The following is a 23838-nucleotide window of genomic DNA, read 5'->3' as shown; positions in this document are numbered from 1 at the left end:
TGCTCAAACAAGGCTGACAAGTGCCCCGCATAACTTTGCCCAAACAAAGCCCCGCGTAACTTTGCCCAAGTGAAAGCCAAAAGCGCTGCATTACTTTGCACACTTCAAAGCTTGACAAAGGCGATGCGGAACTTTTCCCAATGTACCACAATACAAGTGTTACCAAAGCAAATGTTAATTGTAATTTGCTGAATCACGGAATTATAAAAATCTATAGAATAAAAGAGTAAAATGTAAACTGTAAATAAATGTACTTATGTCGAGCGTTGCATCCTCTCCGCGCAAAAAAGCGTCCTCCTCCATCGAATCAATGGATAAAAGCGACACTTTCTTCCCCCGAACCACTCTTCAAAATCATCTTCTGTGCTTTCTCAACAGTGCAAGTCATCCGAGCCATTTTTCTTCAGTCAAAAAAGTTGTTGTCCGAAAATAACTGGGTAAACTCACGGAGACTACGTGCGCAATGCGTACTCGAGACACTCCCACAAAACTGCACCTGCAGAGAATAAGTTGCGCATTCATGTCCCTAGCGTGAAAAACAATGCCCAATCAGCACATCCCATACCATTTTGCAAACCTTAGACACACCTCTATTGGATGAAGCAAATGACACTGTAATTTGATGTTCATGTAAAAAGTTTATTATGGTGAAACATAACCATGGGCAAAAGTTCAGTGCGTAAAAAATAATGTGCTAGCAGGGAAGCAGAGCATATATCTGAAAAAATACTTGACAATGAAGGATTACAGTGATTGATTTATGTACATAAGAGATCAAGCTTTCAAACGAGGGTAACTTTGTCATTTTATTCATTGGTTTTCTTCTAAAACTCCGAAGATAAAAAACATTGCACGAATGTACAGAATGCCGACTGACATTTTTCCGCGATGAGTGAGCAAGCTATTTGAGAGCATTACAGTCATATTTATGGAAAAATGCGTGTTTTGTCTTAATACTGTGACGGTTTATGAAGTATTGGCCGTGAAAGAAATAGTTTGAAGTGCTTAGTTTTCATTTTATTAACACTTATATTTTACTTCCTGACACTCGACCCGTTTAAAGATGGCTACCATGGTCATTTTATTTTTACTTGTTACAAAAAAACCATGGCACAAAAATTGCGCAACTTTCTACAGATATTATCTGAAAGGTTTTTTGTAGTGTAACAAGCCGTTTTTGGTTGATTTGATACATTTGTTTCTTTTATTGAACGTCATTTTTTTTTGTTATTGAAAATTTGGACGTATGCGTCCGAACCACTAGGCGGCGACAGTGAAAGAGTTAAGTAATGTCTGTTAATTGCAATACTTACATTCGGCCAGGAGATGGCAGCAAGAAAATAGAAAAATAATTTTCCCACGGTTATTATGATAATTCACAAGGTAAATTTATTGTGTATGTGTGTGTTTTACTGCACTTTGGGGACAATTTTATCAAATGTGATCTATGCAAACCCACACACACACATAGTGCCCAGTTACAGCGTGCCCAGTGACACACACACACACACACACACACACACACAGCGCCTACTTAGAGCACGCACGCGCACACACACACACAGTGCCCAGTTACAGCGCAGACACACACAATGCCCACTTAGAGCACACACACCCACACACTGTGTGCCGATACAGCCCACACACACAGACACAGTGCCCTGTTACAGCACACACACACACAGCGCCCACTTAGAACACACACAGAGCCCCCTGTCAGAGCTCACACACATTCACACAGTTCCCTGTTACAGCACACACACGCACACACACACACACAGCTCCCGGCTAGAGCTCACACACACAGACACAGTGCCCTGTTACTGCACACACACATTTTATGCTGCCGTCTTGTGGCCAAAATTGAGTACTATCATTTAAAAACATTAAAATGATATTTTCTGGTAATTACAATACTTACATTCGGCCAGGAGATGGCAGCAAGAAAATAGAAAAATAATTTCCCCACGGTTATTATGATAATTCACAAGGTACATTTATTGTGTATGTGTGCATCTGTGTGTATGCGTGTGTGTTTTACTGCACGCACGCACACACACACACACACAGTGCAGTTACAGCGCAAACATACACAGTTCCCAGCTACAGCACACGCGCACACACACACACAGCGCCCCCGGTTAGAGCCCACACACACAGACACAGTGCCCTGTTACTGCACACACACACACATTTTATGCTGGTGTCTGGTGGCCAAAATTGAGTACTACCATTTAAAAACATTAAAATGATATTTTCTGGTAATTGCAATACTTACATTCAGCCAGGAGATGGCAGCAAGAAAATAGAAAAATAATTTTCCCACGGTTATTAGGATAATTCACAAGGTAAATTTATTGTGTATGTGTGTGTCTCTGTGTATGTGTGTGTTTTACTACACTTTGGGGACAATTTTATCAAATGTGCTCTATGCAAACTGAGGGAATAATTAATAAAATAAAGGGAATGATTCTATAATGCTGTAACTAATCAAAACGAGAACTGACTGGCGTGCCGGCAAGGCAAGGCTACCTAATCGGAACAGATAGGGAGGGCGACAGAGAATATCAGCGGCCCCTACTTATCTTTTAGCCTTCCAGAAGGCCAACTACTGTACGAGCCGGCTGGATTCACACGTGGTTGTCACGTACACGGAAGGTACTGAGAAGGGGGGCGGATGCCCAAAGGGCTTTAAAAGGGATACAGCTGATACATATGGTAGAGCCTCCTCCTGTACATGCTGAATGTATGTCAGACGGCCGCTCCCTGATTATAATCAGTCAAGAGAATAAACCGGTGATTTGCAACTTCTCCCCGTGTCAGCTGTGAATCTCTTCTCATCCACGGACCCGGTGGAGACGCCGTGCTCCAACAATTTGGTGGCTCGTCCGGGATCCCCAGGAGATTCGCAGGATTCGGCTAAGTGGTGACGCGGCCTACTTGGACACAGAGAACTGCGAGGTGCTGACTAGAAGAGGTAAGCAGAGCCTGTTATATCAAAATCTGCACATTGGATATATCAAATTGAGCAGTTTGAAGTGTCCAGTGGCCCGTCGGTAAAGTAAGACGGAGGAGAGGTTGCACGCACTGTGTTTATACAATATATTGTGTTGTCTATGTGTTGTGTATGCATTGTGTCCAGGTATCGTGCGCAGAGAGATAGAACCTTAAGGAGCAGAGGGTACGGGACCCACGCAGGGAAATAGAATTTTAAGGAGCGGAGGGTACGGGACCCCGCAGGGAAATAGAATTTTAAGGAGCGGAGGGTACGGGACCCCGCAGGGAAATAGAATTTTAAGGAGCGGAGGGTACGGGACCCCTGCATTGTCCTTGGTGGGGCAACCCCACTATTTGCTGACGAGCGGTAGAAAAGCTGGGTGGACCCGGGGAATTCAGGACCCCGAACTCTAGATTTGGAGGAGGGAATAAGGTCCCCCTCTATAAAAAAAAAAAAAAAGAAGGGGTGAATCAAAGCACCAGCTTGGGTGCAGTTGGACTGGTTTGTGTGTGAGCAGTGTTGTGGGTTCTTCCTGTTCTGGGTGCTTATCACTCACTCTCTGTTGGTTGAACTTGCCCGTGGCTCTGCTGTCACTGCTTGCGGTCTTACAGTTTGTCAGAACCGAAGGGGAGTTCTCACAGAACACCCCCTTCCAAGTTGACATTGCTAGGGATCGGGGGGGTTTCGGCTGGGAGCGGGCCTGTTTGACTGGGATTGAGCTTGTGGGACGTGCCCTGTTCAGGGGGGACACAACAGTGAGCTGCTCTGAATATAGTCTTATTATTTTAGAAGTTGTTGATTTACGTATTGGTGGTGTTTGTTGGTAGGACATTCGACTAAGATAAGGAGGTGTACTAAGTGTGGGTGGCTGAACCCACATCCGGAGGCAGAAGGGCTGTTAGACAAGGGATCAAAACAGTCAGGACTGATTAAAAATGGACCACGAGTTTGATCGGGAGCTAGATGACGGGGGATGGGCGCCCCCGGAAAAGGCAGTGTGGAAGCCACTAGGAAAGCAGATCCAGGTGGTGAAGGAAGCCATAGAAGGGGCAAGTGGTGAAGAAGATAAGGATAAGGAGGTAGCTGACGCCTGGGAGCGTATGTGTGCAGTGGTCCGGGGTGCTGGACAACAGATAGGAGACAGGCGCTCATTGGGAGAGCTATTGTGGAAAACGGAGAGAGAGCATGCTAGGCAGAGGGACGAAGCAGCACGCCAGAGAGCGAGCGCTAATTTAATGCAGAAGTGGGGAAAATAATTACGTACGCAGTTTTGGGCTAAATCGGGGGAAGCCCACGTATATGTTCAACAGATAAGTTGCAAGTAAAGATGTATAAAGCAGAAATAAGTACAAAATAGAAGAGATCAAGTTGGCAGGGGTCTGGATAGAGCATTTGTGCATTTCCATAAAACGTCATTGACAGTAGTGGAAGTGCGGGTTGGTAAATTTAGAACTTTGATAAATCTTAAAATAATGTAGTTGAATAAAATATTGTGATTAATAGATTTTATGGATTATAGAGACTAAGTTTAGAGATAAAGGGTATTAAAGCACATCTTTGTGAGAAAAATAACAGTTTACAGACAAGAGGTTTTAGTATATGTGTGCCCGTAGATAATTGGGTGCAGTGTTAGGGATTTTAGTTAGGAGAGGAAATAAGTAGAAAATAAATCATAATAATAATAATAATAATAATAATAATAATAATAATAAAAAATAATAAATAATTTAGAGCCACACATCAAGGTGAAGTAGCTACAGTCAGGGAGAGAATTAAAAATAATTAAAAAAAAAGAATAGAGCAAGGGTTGACTGTGAGGAACTCTGTTCATTTTTAGACAGGAAAACAGTTCAAGTGACAGTAGAGTGCAGAAAAGCATTAAAATGCAGGCCCCGGTAAAGGCAGCAGAAACACCAGTACAGCAGTTGGGGAGAGAGCACCCCCTGCTTAAAGCGAGGATAGAAAAGATGTCTAAAAAGTGGGGGAATAGAACAAAGGCCCTGGTAACTAAGTGGCCTAAAGGGGGCACATGGGATGTGGCGGCGTGTGAGGAGATGGAGACTCTGATAAAGTATCATAAGGCTAATAAGAACACAGAAAGGCGTAAAAAGAAAAGGAGTGAGGAACTGGAGGTACTGAGGTTATTTAAAGCAAAGGGAGAGGCCTGGAGAAGGGAGCAGAAAGCCATGAGAAAGGCACTAAATGAGAAGGGGGGTGAGAAAGAAGAGATGAGGCAGGAAGAAATATGGCCACTGTCATATCAAAGTCAGTGTCCGTTAGTGGAAGCCCCCCCTCCTTCATACAAGGGTCAGTTTCCAGTAATAGAGGGGAAGGTAGAATTCAGAGGTGAGGTGACACAGAAGGATGAAGGAAGTAGGGAGCAGAAAGGAACGGCAAGTTGTTTAGATGGATACAGGGAAGTGAGTGCATTGCTGCGGCAGGCAGTGCAGGAAGGACTGCGAGGGAGTGAGAGAAGAACAGAAGGCCAGGCATGTGGGCCTGAGAAACAAGGGAGTGAGATAAAGGTGGGGTACGGAGCAAGTGGTAGTAATGCAGAAGGGCTGGTGCATCTGCTGGACACCCCTAACCCTCTATCTAAAGGATGGAGTCAGTTTCAGGAGAAGGAGACAGAAACAGAGAGTGAGGAAGGAGTAGAGAAGGATAATGCAGATCATAGAATAGTGAGAAGCAGGAGGGCTGTGAAGCCCCCCACCGGGGACACTCCGATGCTTCCGCTGAGGGTGAACGGAGCACAGACACAGTATGTGCCGTGGGCAGGACAGGATCTGGAGGGCCTGATTCTCAGACTCCCACTTCTGGCAGAAGGGGCCGGAAAATGGATAAAAGCATTTGAGGAGGAAACTATGGGTCGGCTCCTGGTGGTAGGGGACATAAAGGTGGTTCTGGCTTGCGTTTTGGGGGTAGACGGAATGGAGAGACTGCTGCGAAGCAGTGGCCTGGCAGCGGCAACTGGGACTCCTGTGAATGAGGCATGTCACTTTGACGGTTACCGTGCTAACTGCTGGCATCAGCTGCGACTAATGTTTCCTCCACGGCTGAGTGTGGTTGAAATGAAGGTGGAGCCCATCAAGGAGGGGGAGAGCCCAGCTGCCTATCTGCAAGCTCAAGAAAAGCGGTGGCGCACTGAGAAGGAGCAGGACCTGCAGAATCCGGCATTCAGAGAGAGGAGGAGGACTTTGCTAAAGAGCGTGAGAGGGAACTGACAAAGAAATGGAATCAGATGCAGCTGGAGGAGCTGACCGCTAAAAAGAAAAAAGTCCAGGCACCAGTGGTCTCTCCAGACCCAAGCCCCGGGGGCAGCCTGTGGACAGCCGACAGTCTCCTGTCGCTGGGGCCCCCCATGATACTAATTGGCCTCAGGTCCCTAATTGGAACAGAGTGAGTAGATACAATGGATGGGGGTTTCCTCAAAGGGCACCCATTTACCCACAAATTTGATGATCCCAGACTCTGGAGAGATTGGGGAACAGGCTGGTTCAGCTGGTGTGCTGGAGCTGTGATCAGCCAGGACACACCTGTATGTTCCAAAATCTTGTTTAGTGGAAGTTCAGATAGGTTACAAACATGTAAATATGCCCATACTAATATTAGAGCATATCCCAGTGAATTTGTCAGGCAGAGATGCTTTGTGTCAGCTGCAGATAGACATAAAATGTACAGAGGGGGGCGTAGAGGTGCTCAGTAGACAGTACAGCCTTCTGCGACAAAATTTGTTGTTCAATAGGGGACAGAATAGTTCATACGGGATTGAAGATGTTACTGGTAAAGTTGGGGAAATTCTAGAACAGTGGGGCCCATTTATACAGCAACAATATAGCAATAGGCTGAATTGGACATAGAACAAACATACTTGTTTGTTGCGATGGAGAGATTTCAGTGTGAGGGAATGCAGGCTGCTACCGAAGGTGAGTTGGTGAGAGTCAGTGGAGTGAGCAGAGTATGTAGGAGACTTAAGAGGTTTGTGGCTGTGGAGCATGATAGGAGAGCAGTGTGAAGGGAAATAAAGTGTAGAGGAATGTTGGTAGGAGACAAAATGTGGAGGTTAGTTTATGATTTGTGTGCAGCGAAATAGTTAGTGGAGGATCAATCAGTGAAAGATCCCAGTCCTCACACCCTGCTAACAGATGTGCCACCCAGTGCAGAGTGGTTCACAGTTGTGGATTTGTAGATGGAATTTTTCAGGGTGTCCCTAACACAACAGTCACAGTTTTTGTTTGCGATCACCTATAGGGGTCAGCAGTTCATCCATGCGAGGATACTGTAAGGATGTGAACACATGCTTAGGGCAGATTTGGATGGATTGAATTTAAGAAGCATATTGCTACAGTATGTGGGTGATCTGCTCTGTGTTATATGCACAGGCACTGAAGCCGCCGTGCCTGAAGGTCTTAGCGAAAGGGGGGCTTGAGGTGCACAAAGCTAAGCTGCAATACTGATAAGAACAGGCTGCATGCTTGGGGTGTGAGTTCAGCCACGGGAGGGGGCCTTATGAGGCCTCTGTGTGGACACAAAGGGGATGCTAAGGACTCTGATGGTCTGTTTCACAACCGTGATGGATTTTTGATTGTGCCTTTGTCGTGTGGTTGACACCTTAATAATGCATGCGCATGGTCTTGACCATTGCACAAGGGGGGAGTGCTATGAAAGGAAAAAAACAAGGTTTATGAGTTGAAGCCCAGTCAGCCCAGAGAGCCGAGGTGATAGCGGTTATCGAGGCCCTGAAATTAGCAGAAGGGAAAGAAGTTACCATATACTCAGACTCAGCATATGCTGTAGGCGCAGTGCATGTGGAACTCAGCCAATGGCTGAGGGCAGGATTCTTGACCGCGGGAAACAAGCCAATAAAACACGAAGCAGAAATGAGGGAATTGGCAAAGGCCTTGATGCTTCCCAAAAGAGTGGCAGTGGTCAAGTGCAAGGGACATGAAGGGTCAGGAACAATGGTAGCGAAAGGAAATCAGACTGCAGATGAGGAAGCAAAGAGGGTCGCAGGGTACGTGGTGTCCAAACAGATGATCACGGTAGAGGAGGAAGTTCACCAGAATTACCGACTGACCCTAGAGAAAGTTAAGCACGAACAGGACAAGGCCTCCCCAGAGGAGAAAACGATGTGGAGAGAGAAAGGGGGGCACAAGAAGGAGGGGCTATGGCAGAGTAAAGAAGGGAAGCCAGCCCTTCCCCCAGGCCTTCGCCAGACAATCTTGGCAGAAGCCCACGGGGTGGGTCATGCAGGGTTGAGACAAATGTTAGAGAATCTGACAAGCTGGTGGCATCCATTTATGAAAGAGACGGTGGGGGGATATGTACGGAGTTGCGCTACCTGTACCCTGTATAACTCGCGACCCACAGTCAAGCCTGAGAAAGGACAGTTTCCAATGTGTACCAGGTCAGGGGAAGAAATCGTTATAGATTATACAGACATGGTGATTCCAGTGAGAGGGTTCAGATATGTGTTGATGTGTGTGGACGCATTCTCTGGGTGGCCAGAAGCATGGCCCACAAAGAAGGAGGATGGGGTACCCGTGATAAAGTTTCTGATTAATCAGTATATACCACAACTCGGGTTTCCCAACAGGATTCGGTCAGACAATGGGTCCCACTTTAAGAACGAGGACCTCCGGACGGTGGAGAAAGCGTTGGGATTGAGACATGCGTTCGGAACTGTGTATCATCCGCAGTCCCAGGGAAAAGTGGAGCGAATGAACCAAACAATAAAACAAAAATTGGCAAAAATCTGCGCGCAGACCAAAATGAATTGGGTTGACGCTTTAGCACTGGCAATGATGTCAGTGAGCTGTTCCATAAACAGGGGGACCGGGTTCACCCCCTTTGAGCTCCAGACAGGCAGGCAGTTCCCAGGACCCCAGAAAGGGTTAACCTGGACCCCCGACGAGAAGGGGGAGCAAAATCCGAGGGCATATTATGATTGTTTGCAAGGTCTCGTTGCAGATTTCTCTAAACAGATCCAGAAGGCGAGACCAGAGAACCAGCCAACCAAACCACACACGGCGGAGTGGGTCCTCCTGAAAGTCTTCAAACGGAAGTGGTCAGAGCCCAGGTGGACGGGCCCCTTCCAGGTCACTGAGAGGACGTCACACGCGGTTCGTCTAAAAGGCAAATGCGACACGTGGTTTCACTGGAGCCAGTGCGCGGCTGCGGAGGAGCCAGGGAGAACCACGGCAGAGATCCAGGAGGCCCTTAGGGAAGGAATCCAGAGCGTCAGTTCGGCCGAACTAGACGCAACTCAGGTCTCAACAGAAGGGGCAGAATAATCCCCTGACCTGAGCAACCAGAGCAGGGTAGTCCACCCCTGCTCCAACGACCAGAAAGAACAAAAGCACCTCATCCACCGCCAGACAACACTAGGACCAGGATGAAGATCAAGATAAAAAGGGGAATGTTGGAGGAAACAAGTGTGTTATGTGTGATGCTTAAAATGCTTAAAGTGTTAATGATTAGTGCTTTGTGAGCCATGCCAGCCATGGACCCCGAAGGGGGGCCGCGCCTGTGGCAGGCTGGGAGTGGAATTTCCCTGAAGCTCAGGGTTTTTGCCCTCCTTCCTAGGCTGGATGGACAGATTGTGTGTGGAACTCTTTGGAGTCCTAAAGGGGGGAGTGTGCGCTATGTTTGGGGAAGAATGCTGTACTTACATTCCTAATAACACAGCACCAGACGGCTCAGTGACCAGGGCACTCGAGGGTCTCCGGACCCTCTCCAAAACGATGCATACACACTCCGGGATCAATAACATCTGGGATGCTGCTCGGCGTTCGGACAGTGGAAAGGCTTAATGAGCTCGCTTTTATCATCCTTTGCTACTTTTGCTGCAATTTTAGTTACTTGCGGGAGTTGTTGTATTCCCTGCCTGCGCGCACTGTCAGTTCGTCTCATCACTACCGTGATAGAGAAGCGGGATGGCACCTATGCGCGGATGATGCCTCTCCTGCCTGTCGGGCCGGAGAGGGGCAAAGGTCATTTGGACAGCTTTGAACTACGACTCCCCCGCCAATAGGGTGATCTCCTTGGGAGACCAAAAGGGGGAATGCAAAATTTCAGAAATAAGGGAAAAAATTACTAATCAGCATAATCAGGGTGATCTCCTTGCGGAGATCAAAAGGGGGAATTGAGGGAATAATTAATAAAATAAAGGGAATGATTCTATAATGCTGTAACTAATCAAAACGAGAACTGACTGGCGTGCCGGCAAGGCAAGGCTACTGTTGGAAACTTTTTCCTTTGTCGAAGCAGAGACCAGGAGACGTTGGGATATCTTTCCGGCCGAAGTTCCTCTTTATTGAGAACTCGCCATGCGTTGCTGTAGTCATCCAAGTCTGACTAAAACTCAGCTCGGCAGAGTTTATACGTTTCAAGGGGGGAGGGATACACAGAGGTGGAGACAAACTAAACAAAGCATAGTATATTCCAGTTCCCCAGCCCTGATTTCATCAGCATAACAGTGCCTTTCAAATGCCTCTCCAGGTGCTAATCTAATTAGCCTGATAGTATCACCCAGACCTTCACATTATCATAGCGACAAAGGCACAGCCTGGCCTTGAGATTAGCATTCACCTTTACTTTGGGCCCCTACCCAGTGATCAGGAAGTTCATAAAGATGAAATGTTAATGTCTCAGACACCTGGGCCCCCAGACTTGATCTTATTAGAAGGTCACCATCTTTACCTCCAACTGCAAATCCAATGTGCCTATCTCTTTCAGTTCATATACTGTTATGTTGGAAGCTAGATTGAACAATTTATAAATTTGTAATCCTACACTACCTAATCGGAACAGATAGGGAGGGCGACAGAGAATATCAGCGGCCCCTACTTATCTTTTAGCCTTCCAGAAGGCCAACTACTGTACGAGCCGGCTGGAATCACACATGTGGTTGTCACGTACACGGAAGGTACCGAGAAGGGGGGGGGGATGCCCAAAGGGCTTTAAAAGGGATACAGCTGATACATATGGCAGAGCCTCCTCCTGTACATGCTGAATGTATGTCAGACGGCCGCTCCCTGATTATCATCAGTCAAGACAATAAACCGGTGATTTGCAACTTCTCCCCGTGTCAGCTGTGAATCTCTTCTCATCCACGGACCCGGTGGAGACGCCGTGCTCCAACAAAACCCACACACACACAGACAGTGCCCAGTTACAGCACGCACACAAACATATATAAACACACACTCACACAGTGCCCACTTAGAGCACACACACACACAGTGCCCTGTTACAGCACACACAAGAACACAGACACACAGTGCCGTTACAGCGCGCACACACACACCCACACAGTGCCCTGTTACAACACACACATGCACACACACACACACACAGTGCCCTGTTACAGCACACACAAGAACAGACACACAGTGCCGTTACAGCGCGCACACACACACCCACACAGTGCCCTGTTACAGCACACACAAGAACACAGACACACAGTGCCGTTACAGCGCGCACACACACACCCACACAGTGCCCTGTTACAACACACACATGCACACACACACACAGAGTGCCCACTTAGAGCACACACACAGTGCTCAGTTACAGCGCGCACACACACACACACACATACAGAGCCCCCAATTAGAGCACTAACACACAGAGCCCCCAGTTAGAGCTCACACACACTCACACAGTGCCCTGTTACAGCACACACACGTTTAATGTTGCCGTCTGGTGGCCAAAATTCAGTACTGCCATTTAAAAAAATTTAAATGATCTTTTCTGGTAATTGCAATACTTACAGGCCAGGAGATGGCAGCAAGAAAATAGAAAAATAATTTTCCCACGGTTATTAGTATAATTCACAATGTAAATTTATTGTGTATGTGTGTCTGTATGTGTTTTACTACACTTTGGGGACAAATCGAGTATGGAACACTGACATAAAGTAGTACACACAGTCGTGATTACTCCTAGGTTACCGTGATATTCAGCGAGCGACCGTCTCTTAATGACATTAATGTCACTGCAACGGACCTCAGCAGCTCCATTAGCAGTAACTGTAATGATAACTGATTGCTATTATTAGTTACCTTATTGTCATCCTCTGTTTCAGTGTAATCTAAATAGCCATGGTCAGGATCAGAATTGCTCTTGGTCTCTGATGGAAAATGGATGACATGTTACATGATGTTACTTAGTGCATGTTTGATTAGTTCCCTGTACATCATTGTCCTGAGCCTGGTAGCCTGGCGTTTAACTTTCCTTCTCTTTGATCTCTCTTCCTCTTCATTAACATTAACGGTTATGAGCGGTATACTGCAAAGTGAGTTTGCTGACTTTACTTATGAATTTTCCATGCTGTGGATCATAGCTCAGTTCTGAATAGAGTATATTACCACGGTCATTTACACTGCACACCTAGCCTGCTCAGAGTGGGTTTACTGGCTTTACTTATCAATAGAGATCAGACAGGACAATCCTGATCATAGCAGCTCCTATGACTGTGGGTGCTGCTTCCATGGTTTCAGTTAGTGGAAACAACCTTCTTACCCTCAGCATGAGCTCTTGGTTACCTGTCCATATTCTCAGTGGAGGGGGATTTTTGCCATCTGAGGAACTGTTGTAAGGGGAAAGGCCTAGGAAGCCCCTACAGCGGGTGAGACTTCTAGGATTTATGCTGCAAGTACCCAAAGAGGCACTGTAGTGGTGGTCTAATACATACAGTGGATGGTCATAAACAACCTCCTCAAAAGCCAGTTCGAGTTGGTATGGCCATAAATAACCTCCTCAAAAGCCAATTCGAGTTGGCATGATTCTGCAAACCCTCCTTTGCCAGCATTAGAACAGAGCAAGTCGGTCAGAGAGGATGAAATGTACTCCAGTGTCATGTAGGAGTCTAACTAGCCCACAATCAGGACTGTCCTGGTTAGGCACAATGACTGGATAACTGGAAAACAGGCTGTCCAAGGCAGGAACATTAAAGAAGTCCTCAGCCCGTAAGATGTAGGGTATTCCCGTTAACTTGTCAAAGTTTGTGACATATTTCAGACGTGAATACAGCTGCCCCACCAACTTCAGGCAGACATCTTTAATATGCTCTATATATTCATTTGCAGCATTTAACATTGCCAATTTTGGTCTCATGCTGTAAATCGCACACCACAATGACTCCACTCACTGGGTGCACAAACTTCAGGTTAAAATGGCAATGTGGAGAGCTGATGTATATTTGCACAAACCTCAATGGAATCTTGGCAAAGATGTCAAGAATTTGATGCTGAAGGTCAAAAAGGCGTCTGCATGTTTACAGTTTCATGCATCCCAAAACCACTGTACAAATTGCAAGAAAGGCCTACTAAGTTTGAAGTCCAAATCGGGACCACAGGAGGTGCATACTTTTATCCTTTGCATTAATGTCACAAGCAAAGCGCACAGACATTGAAGACACTTGGACTCTGTGAACAAAGTACAGATACAAGCAATGATCTTGTTTCTGTCCAAATCTTGATGTGCTCATCATGGGTATTGGCATGCGTAAAAGCACGCTGGACAAGGGCTAATATAAATTCAAGATCTTGCAATAAAACCTCGAATTTGGAAGTTTTGGCAGCCACTCACGGTCCTCAAGGTCCGAGAACCGCTGGTCTTCCAGCCTTCCTTTACCTGTGAGCCAGGTGTAAAGCCTCTGACCAATCAGAATCAGTAATTATTAAACTAACTACCTGGGAGAACTGAAAACAAGGCCTGGATTTGGAATAGTATGTATGTGATCACAAACAAGCCTCTGCTGATAACTGTCCAATGACGTTAAAAAACCAAAAAGAAAAAAGGCATAGTGGCCAAGGATGCAAGTTTCGCTTTGCAGAACACAAGGTTTCGTCGAGCATCGCGAAAATGACATGACCTTATTGCTTTTCACGAAAATTTCAAGTAAAAATATTAGTATGCAAAATAAACTGTACAGTAAATAAAATGGTTACAATGAGACAGTTATACTCTCCGCACCTGACTCTGCAAAGAGGAACGTTCCTTCACAGTAACTGCAGCAGTACTGTCCCGGCACAGCGCCATCCCACCCTTCTGGGTATCAACTCAGGAGCTGCTTATCAGACTGGGTTCACCCCCGGGTCCAGTGCAGTCCCTTCACCAGTGCGGACGTGCCGACACACAGAACAGCCCTCTCGTTCTCCAGTTCCCTACTGGGCCTTGCTCTTACATGACAGACAGCAGGCCTTCCTGTAATACCAGTGCGTGCAGAGCTTCACCTTCAGCACCAGGGCGCAGTTCGCCGTCGCCTTGTCCTGGCACTCCTCGTCCACTGCAGAGACAGGACAGTTAGTCTCAATATAAAGGAGGTACAATGGAGACCTCGGCAATAACGAGGCAGCACAGGAACTGGAGAACATGGATGCAGCCAAAGCTGAGGCAAGGAGCTTCAGCTGGACCCTTGAACAATTACCTCCAGCAGACGTACTGTTAACTGCTTCAAGACAAAATTTAGGGAACAAGAACTGATCATCAAAAGACACTTGTCTTCTTTATGGAAATATTTTGCATTCCAATGAGACGATACTGCGCAAAAGCAGATGATTTGACAAAACTGTAAATCTAGTTGATCAGCTCTGTTTGGCTACACTTTATTTCGGGTAAATTTCATAAATATCACACACACACACACACACACACACACACACACACACACACTACACCCTACTTCTCTCCCACTTAGGTGCCCAATTATCCAGCTCTGTGGGAAACATACCTGGTGCCTCCGTTGGGCAGGCCTGCACCTCACACGCCTGCCTGGCCTCGGGTTTGAGTGCCATGTCACAGCTGTGTCCCAGCTCCTCCCCCTGGTAACACTTCACCTCACACACCTTCACCCCGCTACCGCATGTCTTACTGCACTGGTGGGGTTGGGGGAACCAAAAAAAGTGAGCAGACCTTGCAGGACTATGCCAGCCTGGCCAAAACTCGCCCCACAGAGCAGAATACAAAAGCTAGGCAGGTAGTCTCACAGGTTATTCGTCCATGTAACTCAACACCTATAGCCCTGAATGCAAAAGAGATTCTATAATTAATATAACCCTGCATTAATTTCCCATTTCAAGTTTTGCATACAATGGACTATGTTTGGGATATTTCCGTAACTGGAGTACACCTCGCAAGGAACACTGCATGGTGTACTCTTTACAGCTAGACACACACACACACAAACACACACAGCGGTTACCTGGGACCACGACGTGGTGAACCATTTGGAACAGGGCCTCTCGAAGCAGGCCGAGCTCACCAGTGGTTTGCGCTGAGTGCTGCAAGCATGCTTAGGGAACTCAATTCAATTCAATTCAATTTTATTTATATAGCGCATTATCACAACATTACATTGTCTCAATGCGCTTTACATTTCTGCCTCGTAAGGACCCCCCATTGAGTAAGCCAAAGGCAACGGTGGCAAGGAAAAACTCCCTAAGAGGAAGAAACCTTGGGAGGAACCAGACCCAAAGGGGGAGCCCATCCTCCAGGGGCCGGCAGATGAGTCAAACAAACAAGATGAAATGACTAAGCTAATACAGATAAGATGAAATGACTAAGCTAATACAGGGGTTGAAATATATGTCTCAATGCAGCCATATGACCGAATATGGACAGGTAACCAAGAGCCAACTCCGGCAACTCCTTGAACACGCCGTTTTCCAAACCCGAGCAGACTACCTGCCACGTTTTTACACCCCGCCCACAGGTGGCGTTGCACTGAAGAGGACAAAAACGAAAAACAGTTACCACTCTCCGTCCTGCCACTAACGCTAAACTACAAACCACAAATGCTAACTCCACCAAAACCAGTCACCAGCCCTACATCCTGCTGGCGCCTGTATGCCCGCACCTGTTCCCACTCTTGTTCCACCCAGTGGGCGGGGCAGTTCTGTTCCCCACATGGGTACACCACCAGGGGCTTGAGGTCCAAGTCGCACTGCGCATCTGAAATGACGCTGCCACTGCTGTTCTTGCACACCACGGAGCGGGTCATCCTGCCCTCTCCACAGGGCCCCGAGCACTGGAAGCACAGGGGAAGGTACAGGCCGGGTTTACCGGCCCGGATCCTTGATCAGAGTCGGGTTTATGCGGCCAAGTATATTCACACACACAGGGAATGTATTGTCAGTGCTTGTAACAACACATTGTGTAATAACATCACATTATATAATATAATAACATGACTAAATGTAACAAAATTTCATCACATGATGCATAAATAAAGCATTGTCACACATTGTATAGCATTGCATTATATAGCAAAACCCCCAGTCTGACACGTTCCACCTGCGGTCACACGGCGGGCCCTCGTACTCCCTCTCTGCCTCCGGGTGGGCGGAGTCATTGCACAGCCACGCCTCCATGGAGCATCGCACCTCACGGATCTGCACCCCTCTCCCGCCGCAGCGAGCAGAGCACTGGAATGTTCCGGAGAGTGGCAAAGTGTTGGTCATCATCAGATAGACGAATAATATAACCAGAACACAGAATTCTTGTCCCACTTAAGCACTCCCCATATCTGACACGCAGACTAAGTGTGAATATCAAAAACTCTAAATTATGCGAACACTAAGCATCTAGAACTAAAACAGAAAAACATCTCTTACTAATCTTAAACCCTAATCCTCAAGATCACTGCTGCACTTTTACTACATTCCAGCTGTTAATTGCTTTAAAATTGTTAAGTATTAAGTCACTTTTCAAAAAGGGGTTATTTAATAAAACATTCTACCCAGTCCTATAGGACAAAATTGGGGGCACCAGGGTCAGCTGACCAAACATTAGCATCAGCTTTTAACAGCCATTGGTCTCTCACCTCAGACCAGGCGGAGACCTCCCACTGGGGACCGCAGGCCCGGTTCTGACACACCTTACGGCCCATGGGCTTGGGCAGCTCAGCGGCCCGGCACAAGTCGTCATAGACGGAGCTGTCGAAGCCGGGCGCCATCATCCGCCAGCAGCGCACCGAGCGGAACTGGTGGCCCTCACCGCAGGTGCGAGAGCACTCACTCCATTGGCTGGTCTCCCATCTGCAGGGCAGGGCAGGGCGGGGCAGGACAGGGGTACACGTCAATCGATGCTTTAAGAATTGCTGCACTATAGCCTGCCAGTCAGGAATGAATCTTTTCTTGATTTGTGGGGGGGGGGAATGTCACATTTCAATCAGGGTATCAACATAAGACAAGCTGAGACGTGACGGGAAGATGGTGGCCCAGGAGGTAGTGCTATCGTTCGGCAACTGGAAGGTTGCAGGTTCGAGCCCTGATTCTTCCTGACCCTATCAAAGTGTCCTTGAGCAAGACACTGAACCCCAAATTGCTCCCGGTGTGCAGGTTGGCGCCTTGCATGGCAGCCTCTGCCTCCGGTGTATGAATGTGAGTGTGGATGGTGAATGTGAGGCATAAATTGTAAAGCGCTTTGAGTACTCGTAAGAGTAGAAAAGCGCTATATAAATAAAAGCGCTATATAAAGTCCATTTACCTCAAGAGTACCCCCCCCCCTGCACGCACACCCCCCCACCGCCACATTACTAGCTAGCATTAACCCACGTAATGACCAGCACAAAAAAAGGTTTCACCTTGGTGGAATTCTCGGTGCAGAATTCATGCATTGGCTCCGGTCGTGTCATGGAATCGCAGTAGCTGTCATCGACTTCCTGTCCATCGTAGCGGACACACAGCGCATACGATGTGCTTATTCCTGCAGGGAACCACACCAACCCCCAGGTCAATGATATGCACCTCCATACCAACACCAGTATGTTGTACAACACTCCTGTTTATTGTCAAGAAAATGGTGCCAGTTTTAATTCTCTGCTTTCAATTTCCTAATTGAAATGCAGAGGCTGCTGGGATTGCTGCACTGTGAGGGAGTGGTGTAGATGCTGTGTGCACTTGTGTTGTATTGTGTGCCTGTTGAAGCAGTTGATTGGAATTATTTGGAAGTATATTTGAGTGTTTGTGTGGCAGTACGGTTATGTGGGTGGTTGTTACATTTTTTTTTTTCCGGTCCGTGTGAGTGCTTGTCTGTATTTGTTAATAAACAGCGTGAGTGTGAGTGGCGCTTCTGTCCGTGTACCTTCGCCACAAACACCCACAGGGTAATATCTAATATCAGTAACGTTAACTCGGAAAGGGCAGTTGCTCCTGAGCTTTGCTCGGTCGCCAGTTGGGGCTGGAAGGACATTTTTCACTTTTTTTTTCCCACTTAACCTGCTTTGAGATGTTTTTTTGTGGTTTTTCAGCCTCCCTAGAGCAACTTTGCTTTAGTTTAGCTAAACGTGGTTCAGCAGGAAGTTCTTACCAGGTAATTGTTCATTTGGATTTTTTAAAAGTTTAATTTCTAAGGTTGTTATCTCTGACCCTATCAGATTATTTAAAAAGATCAGTTTAAATGCAAGTCTTAATTTAGTGTTTTAGTGTACTCGGCACTTTGTTTTAACTATACGTTAATTAGATCAACTAAAAGTTTAAATAGGCTATATTAATATACTGGGCTGGGAGTAAAGGACAGGGTCATAGTGAGTTAGGTAATTATGGGGCCAGCTCAGTGTTGTGTTTGCAAGATGTTTGCCCTTCCGGATGTGTGCGTCCAGTCGGACTTTGTCTGCGAGTGATTCAAGTTCGTGGACTCACTCAAGGTCCAGGTTCGTGACCTCAAGGAGCATCTGGCTCTCATCCAACACAACAATGAGTTAAAGGAGAGAGCTATGTGTACTGTATGTGTAGAGTAGTTGAGGAATGTTTAAACTAGGGACTGGGGGGGCAGGGAGGTTAGTTATGAATATAGGTGGGGGGAGATGGAAAGGCCCTATTAATATTAAAAGTGGGCACTGTAAAAGGCCTACCCTTTGCAGTCTGTATTTAAACGCTAGGAGTATTAAAAACAAAATTCATGATTTAGAGGCTTTCATTACGACATTATACGAATAACTGAAACATGGATGAGTGACAATGATGGAGAAGAATATAATATTGATGGTTACACGTTGTTCCGTAGAGACCGGATTGGCAAGAAGGGAGGTGGTGTTGCAGTATACATAAAAGAAAACTTGCAGGCAAGAGAGCTCACTGATAAAAATAAAAGTACAGAACCTGTATGGGTAAAACTAGATGCTAAAAACTCAAATAGCCTAATTGTCGGTGTTTGTTATAGAGCAGGTAATGTAGCTGCGGAGGAAAGCAGAATGTTATATGACGATATCAAGATTATGAGCAATAAAAATGATGTTGTGGTTATGGGTGATTTTAATTTACCTGGGATACAGTGGGACATTGTCGCTGGCTCTTCTGCAAATGAACTTGAGATGGTGGAATTAGTACAGGATTGTTTTTTACTCAGTTTGTTAATTCCCCTACCAGGGGAGATGCCCTTCTAGATCTAGTTTTGTCTAACAACCAAAATAGGATTGGAAAATTAAAGGTTTTAGAACCACTGGATGGTAGTGATCACAACATGATTAAATGAGGTTTATTTTAGTGTCCGAAGAGCAAAGTCCAAATCAAAAGTATACAATGTGAGGAAGGCTAACTTTAATGGTACGAGACTGAAACTAGAAACTGTAAACTGGACGGAGTTAAACAGCAAAACTGTTGAAGAGGCTTTGTTGTTGTTGCAAGGTGCTTCATATCTGTTTCCAGCAAAACTAAATCTAGGAAACTGCAGCCAAGGTGGTTTACTACGGAAATTAAGAATAAAGTCAGGAGGAAAAGGGCTCTGTTCCACAAATGAAAATTAACTAACGATTTCAAAACAAAGCAGGAGTCTACAGGTTGAGCTAAAAAAAATAACATTAGACTCGCTAAGAGGAATGTAGAAAAGAAGATTGCATTGGAGGCTAAGGATGACGTTAAAAGTTTCTTCCAATATTTTAACTCCAAAAGAGCTCTAAAAGCTGAAATCACTAATCTGCAGAATAGTAAGGGTCGTATAATTGAAAATGAAATTGATATAGTAAATGAGTTTAATGATTATTTTACATGGGTGTTCACAGTAGAGAACACAAAGAACCTGCCACCATTTATGACCAATATATGTATAACTGAAGCTGATGAGGTACAAAGTCTAGCTAAGCTCAAAATAAATAAATCGCAGGGCCCTGATGGCATCTTACCTATAGTTTTAAAAGAGATGAGGGATATTATTAGCCAACCTTTAACATTACTGTTTCAAAAATCCTTATCTGAAGGTGTGGTACCTTCTGATTGGAAGCATGCCAACATAACGCCCATTTTCAAAAAAGGGGATAGAAGTAATTTGTCAAACTATAGGCCAATCAGTCTAATCTGTTGGAGTTTTTTGAGGAAGCTACTCAGGAAGTTGATGATAAGATGGCCTATGATGTCATCTACTTAGATTTCCAAAAGGCTTTTGATGTTGTCCCCCACAAGAGGCTCTTACTTAAACTCGAAGCGACAGGTATTTTAGGAACTGTAGCGACCTGGATTGATAACTGGTCAACGGATAGGAAGCAGCGAGTAGTTATAAGAGGCTCAATGTCACAGTGGGCCTGCGTTCATAGTGAGGTACCGCAGGGTTCAATTTTAGGACCACTATTGTTGTCTGCATCGCTGCTCCTCCATCTGCTCCTCTGGTCCACTTACCTGATGTCTTGAACTGTCCTGCATCCTTCTTCCCCATCACCCCTGGGAAAACAAAAATAAAAGGACCACAGTTAATATTTTACGCCCCAGTTGGGGAATACTGAGCCCTATACAAAATAAAAATAAAATCCTCTTCTTACCGGCTGCCTCTCCAGTCTCTGATGTTCTTCTGCGCAATCTCCCAGAACGGCAAAACAATCAAACATACAAGCCGGCTTCTTATACGCGTCTCCAAACTAAATAGTCTCACCTACTTCCTGCTACGTCGCATGCGTGACGTCACAAGCGATATCACACCCATTAGATCGTAACAGCCTATGTTGTTTGACTGAACAGTGCTGCTGCTGACCGTGTCCATCACCTTCATGACCGCAGCCTACCTGAGTGCTGCCGCTGACCATGTCCATCCCTTCATGACCGCAGCCTCCTTGAGTGCTGCCGCTGACCGTGTCCATCCCTTCATGACCGCAGCCTACCTGAGTGCTGCCGCTGACCGTGTCCATCACCTTCATGACCGCAGTCTACCTGAGTGCTGCCGCTGTCTGTGTCCATCCCTTTATGACCGCAGTCTACCTGAGTGCTGCCGCTGTCTGTGTCCACACCTTCATGACCGCAGCCTACCCGAGTGCTGCCGCTGTCCGTGTCCATCCCTTTATGACCACAGCCTACTTGAGTGCTGCCGCTGACCGTGTCCATCCCTTTATGACCGCAGCCTACTTGAGTGCTGCCGCTGACCGTGTCCATCACCTTCATGACCGCAGTCTACCCGAGTGCTGCCGCTGTCCGTGTCCATCCCTTTATGACCACAGCCTACTTGAGTGCTGCCGCTGTCCGTGTCCACCCCTTTATGACCGCAGCCTACTTGAGTGCTGCCGCTGACTGTGTCCAAAACTATCGTTCCCAGAACGTTCTGGGAACCATAAATTGTTAGCTGGGTTATAAGCTACCTTAAAATTACAATGTCAGCTTGCTTATCCCTTTACCTGCACTTTATAAATTCTTTCCACCAAGCTACATCAAACCATTTTCAATCATCAGTTGCTGCCTGCCTACTAAAACCTACTATTTAGCGATCTAAATCCATTATGAGACTCGTTAATGCTGCGGCTGAATGACAGTCTGCAACGCACACTTGATGTCATTGGATTTCACACACATGTAAAAGAAAAGCTAACTTTTATGCACAAGCTACGTTTGATACTTTTTCTCTATGTCTAAATGTTCACTCCTCGCAAATATCTAACTAACATTTTACAATGCAGGGACTGTAACTAGAGATATGCTAGTTATAAATACAGTAGTCATTACTTTATTTAGGTAGAATAAGTTCGTTGTGGTTTCCAAGCTCATTGATGTTAACGTTAGCGGTCTTCCACTGATAGTGGCATTAGCTAGCTTTGTGGTTAGGTAGTCTATGATGAGCCATAATTTAGCAATAGATAACGTCATACTGCAAATTGTAAAACATACATTTTCAATACAACAGGCCAAGGAGAGATGATACGTCTCACTGCTATAACTGTCACGCTATTAAAGAAATACTTCAGTCTCATTGTCAAAAGTTAAAAGGACAGTCAGTCAACTACACTGTAAAACGTAACGTAATTACTAGCTAATTCCGCTTCACTCTCGGCTTATTTAACAGCAGCAAAACTGGACATGGCAGTCACGAATTTTGTCATGCTTATTTGAGTTAAGAGAACTGATGAGGATGTTCTTTTAATTGTTATTCAAGCAATGTATGTCTCGTGACCAACTCACCATGAACACACTTCACCAATGATCTCTCGCAGATAACTGGTTCTCTCTGCCCGACTCTGGCTGGATCAGCAGGTTGCAGGATGTGTGGCGCGTTACGAGTGTTGCCAACAGGGACTGTGTAGAGTGCCCTCTGGTGGACAAACTATAAAACGCCAACACTCATGACATGGTTGAAGGGTGTTTCGTCCGTTTTTATTTTATTTTTGAAATATTCATTTATCGGCCATTATAAATGCCGATACCGAAAGTTTGGAAAATGCCTAATATCGGCCGATAATGTTGATAAATCAGTCGGGGTCTATTGTCGTTGCACCTTTTTACACTTGTTCCTCCTATTTTACACTTATTTTGCGCGTATAGCGCAAATTTTTATTGGATGAGCGCCAATGTCTGAATGTCATTGATTGGTTGCATTTGAAGGGCGCCAAAGGCGAAATAATAATAATGTTGCATTATCGAATCTTACGTTGTGTGTCATGGATACTATTCGCTCCAAATCTCCCGACCAATATGTCGATCTGAGACAGCAAGATCAAGACAGCATAAAAGACCGGTCTCGAGACATCAAACTCTAGCAAATGCACATACAAATATTCACATTACATATTAAATAAATTATTTCATTTTAATAGTTAAACACCTTCTAAAACAACATCCCGGTAGGAAGATAGTGATACACATTATATTCATATTACACAATAAATACCTTCCACCCGACACATGAGACACCTTCAACTCATCTTAAATTTCTGTATGCATCTCGCCGTTAACAACATACCTGCTTTTTTATACTACCAGTGTCCTTTCATATTTAAACCGGAGCAAAAATTGCCAACAATTACACCAAACCAAACTCATAATGCTGTCGCTCAACAACTTATACCTTAAGAGAACCGCTACAACCACCATAGTTAATCTGCAGTTATCAGCCACAACTGCAGATTTCACCGGTGCGGTGCGGAAAAATAGTGATTCCGCTGCTGAGTTATAAGTGAATTGCCTTCCTATTTCATGGTCCGAGATTGTTTCAGAAAGGTCCTATCATCAATAGAACCAGCGAGCTCCTTTTAAACACTAGTTGCAATATTCTTCAGCGTATCATACCTTTGGTTTTTGTTAATAAGCATTAGCATTAGTATACCGCTAACTCATCAAAACAACGAGACAGTCAGTAATTTTCACAGCAGCGGAGTCGGTGACCTCCAAAAAAGCCATGAAACCCACAATACAGTCGTGTTTATGTAATATGTTTTTTGTGCTTATTAAATTTAAGTGTTTCCAACACAACAGTAATAAAATAAAAGTCTTGCTTTAACATAAGTACTAAAATAGATCGCTTTAATCGCTATTACAGTTGGGTATGGGCACGTGGTCTTATTTAGAAAACATACAAAAAGAGACGCATATAATGTTTAATCAATAATTTGTCCGAGTAACAAAGCAAAGGAATGATAACCCACTGCG

At 45.5% G+C, this 23838-nt stretch overlaps 1 protein-coding gene across 1 annotated transcript; it reads right to left on the bottom strand.

Annotated features, from left to right (window-relative positions):
- Positions 1-13988: 13988 nt before the first annotated feature.
- On the bottom strand, positions 13989-20650 carry LOC140581709 (ADAMTS-like protein 2). The gene is made up of 10 exons (XM_072705243.1): positions 20614-20650; positions 17603-17785; positions 16827-17059; positions 16277-16428; positions 15861-16077; positions 15638-15727; positions 15207-15296; positions 14736-14880; positions 14364-14393; positions 13989-14291 (listed from the first exon to the last, which is right to left on the bottom strand). The coding sequence occupies exons 1-10, from the start codon at positions 20648-20650 to the stop codon at positions 14170-14172; spliced, it is 1299 nt and encodes a 432-aa protein (XP_072561344.1). The 3' UTR covers positions 13989-14169.
- Between the last annotated feature and the right edge of the window lie 3188 nt (positions 20651-23838).

The sequence above is a fragment of the Paramormyrops kingsleyae genome, chromosome 22 (assembly GCF_048594095.1).
Source record: "Paramormyrops kingsleyae isolate MSU_618 chromosome 22, PKINGS_0.4, whole genome shotgun sequence".
NCBI classification, from domain to species: domain Eukaryota; kingdom Metazoa; phylum Chordata; class Actinopteri; order Osteoglossiformes; family Mormyridae; genus Paramormyrops; species Paramormyrops kingsleyae.
Note: the sequence above shows the minus strand (reverse complement) of the source record. Positions and strands in the feature narration are given on the sequence as shown.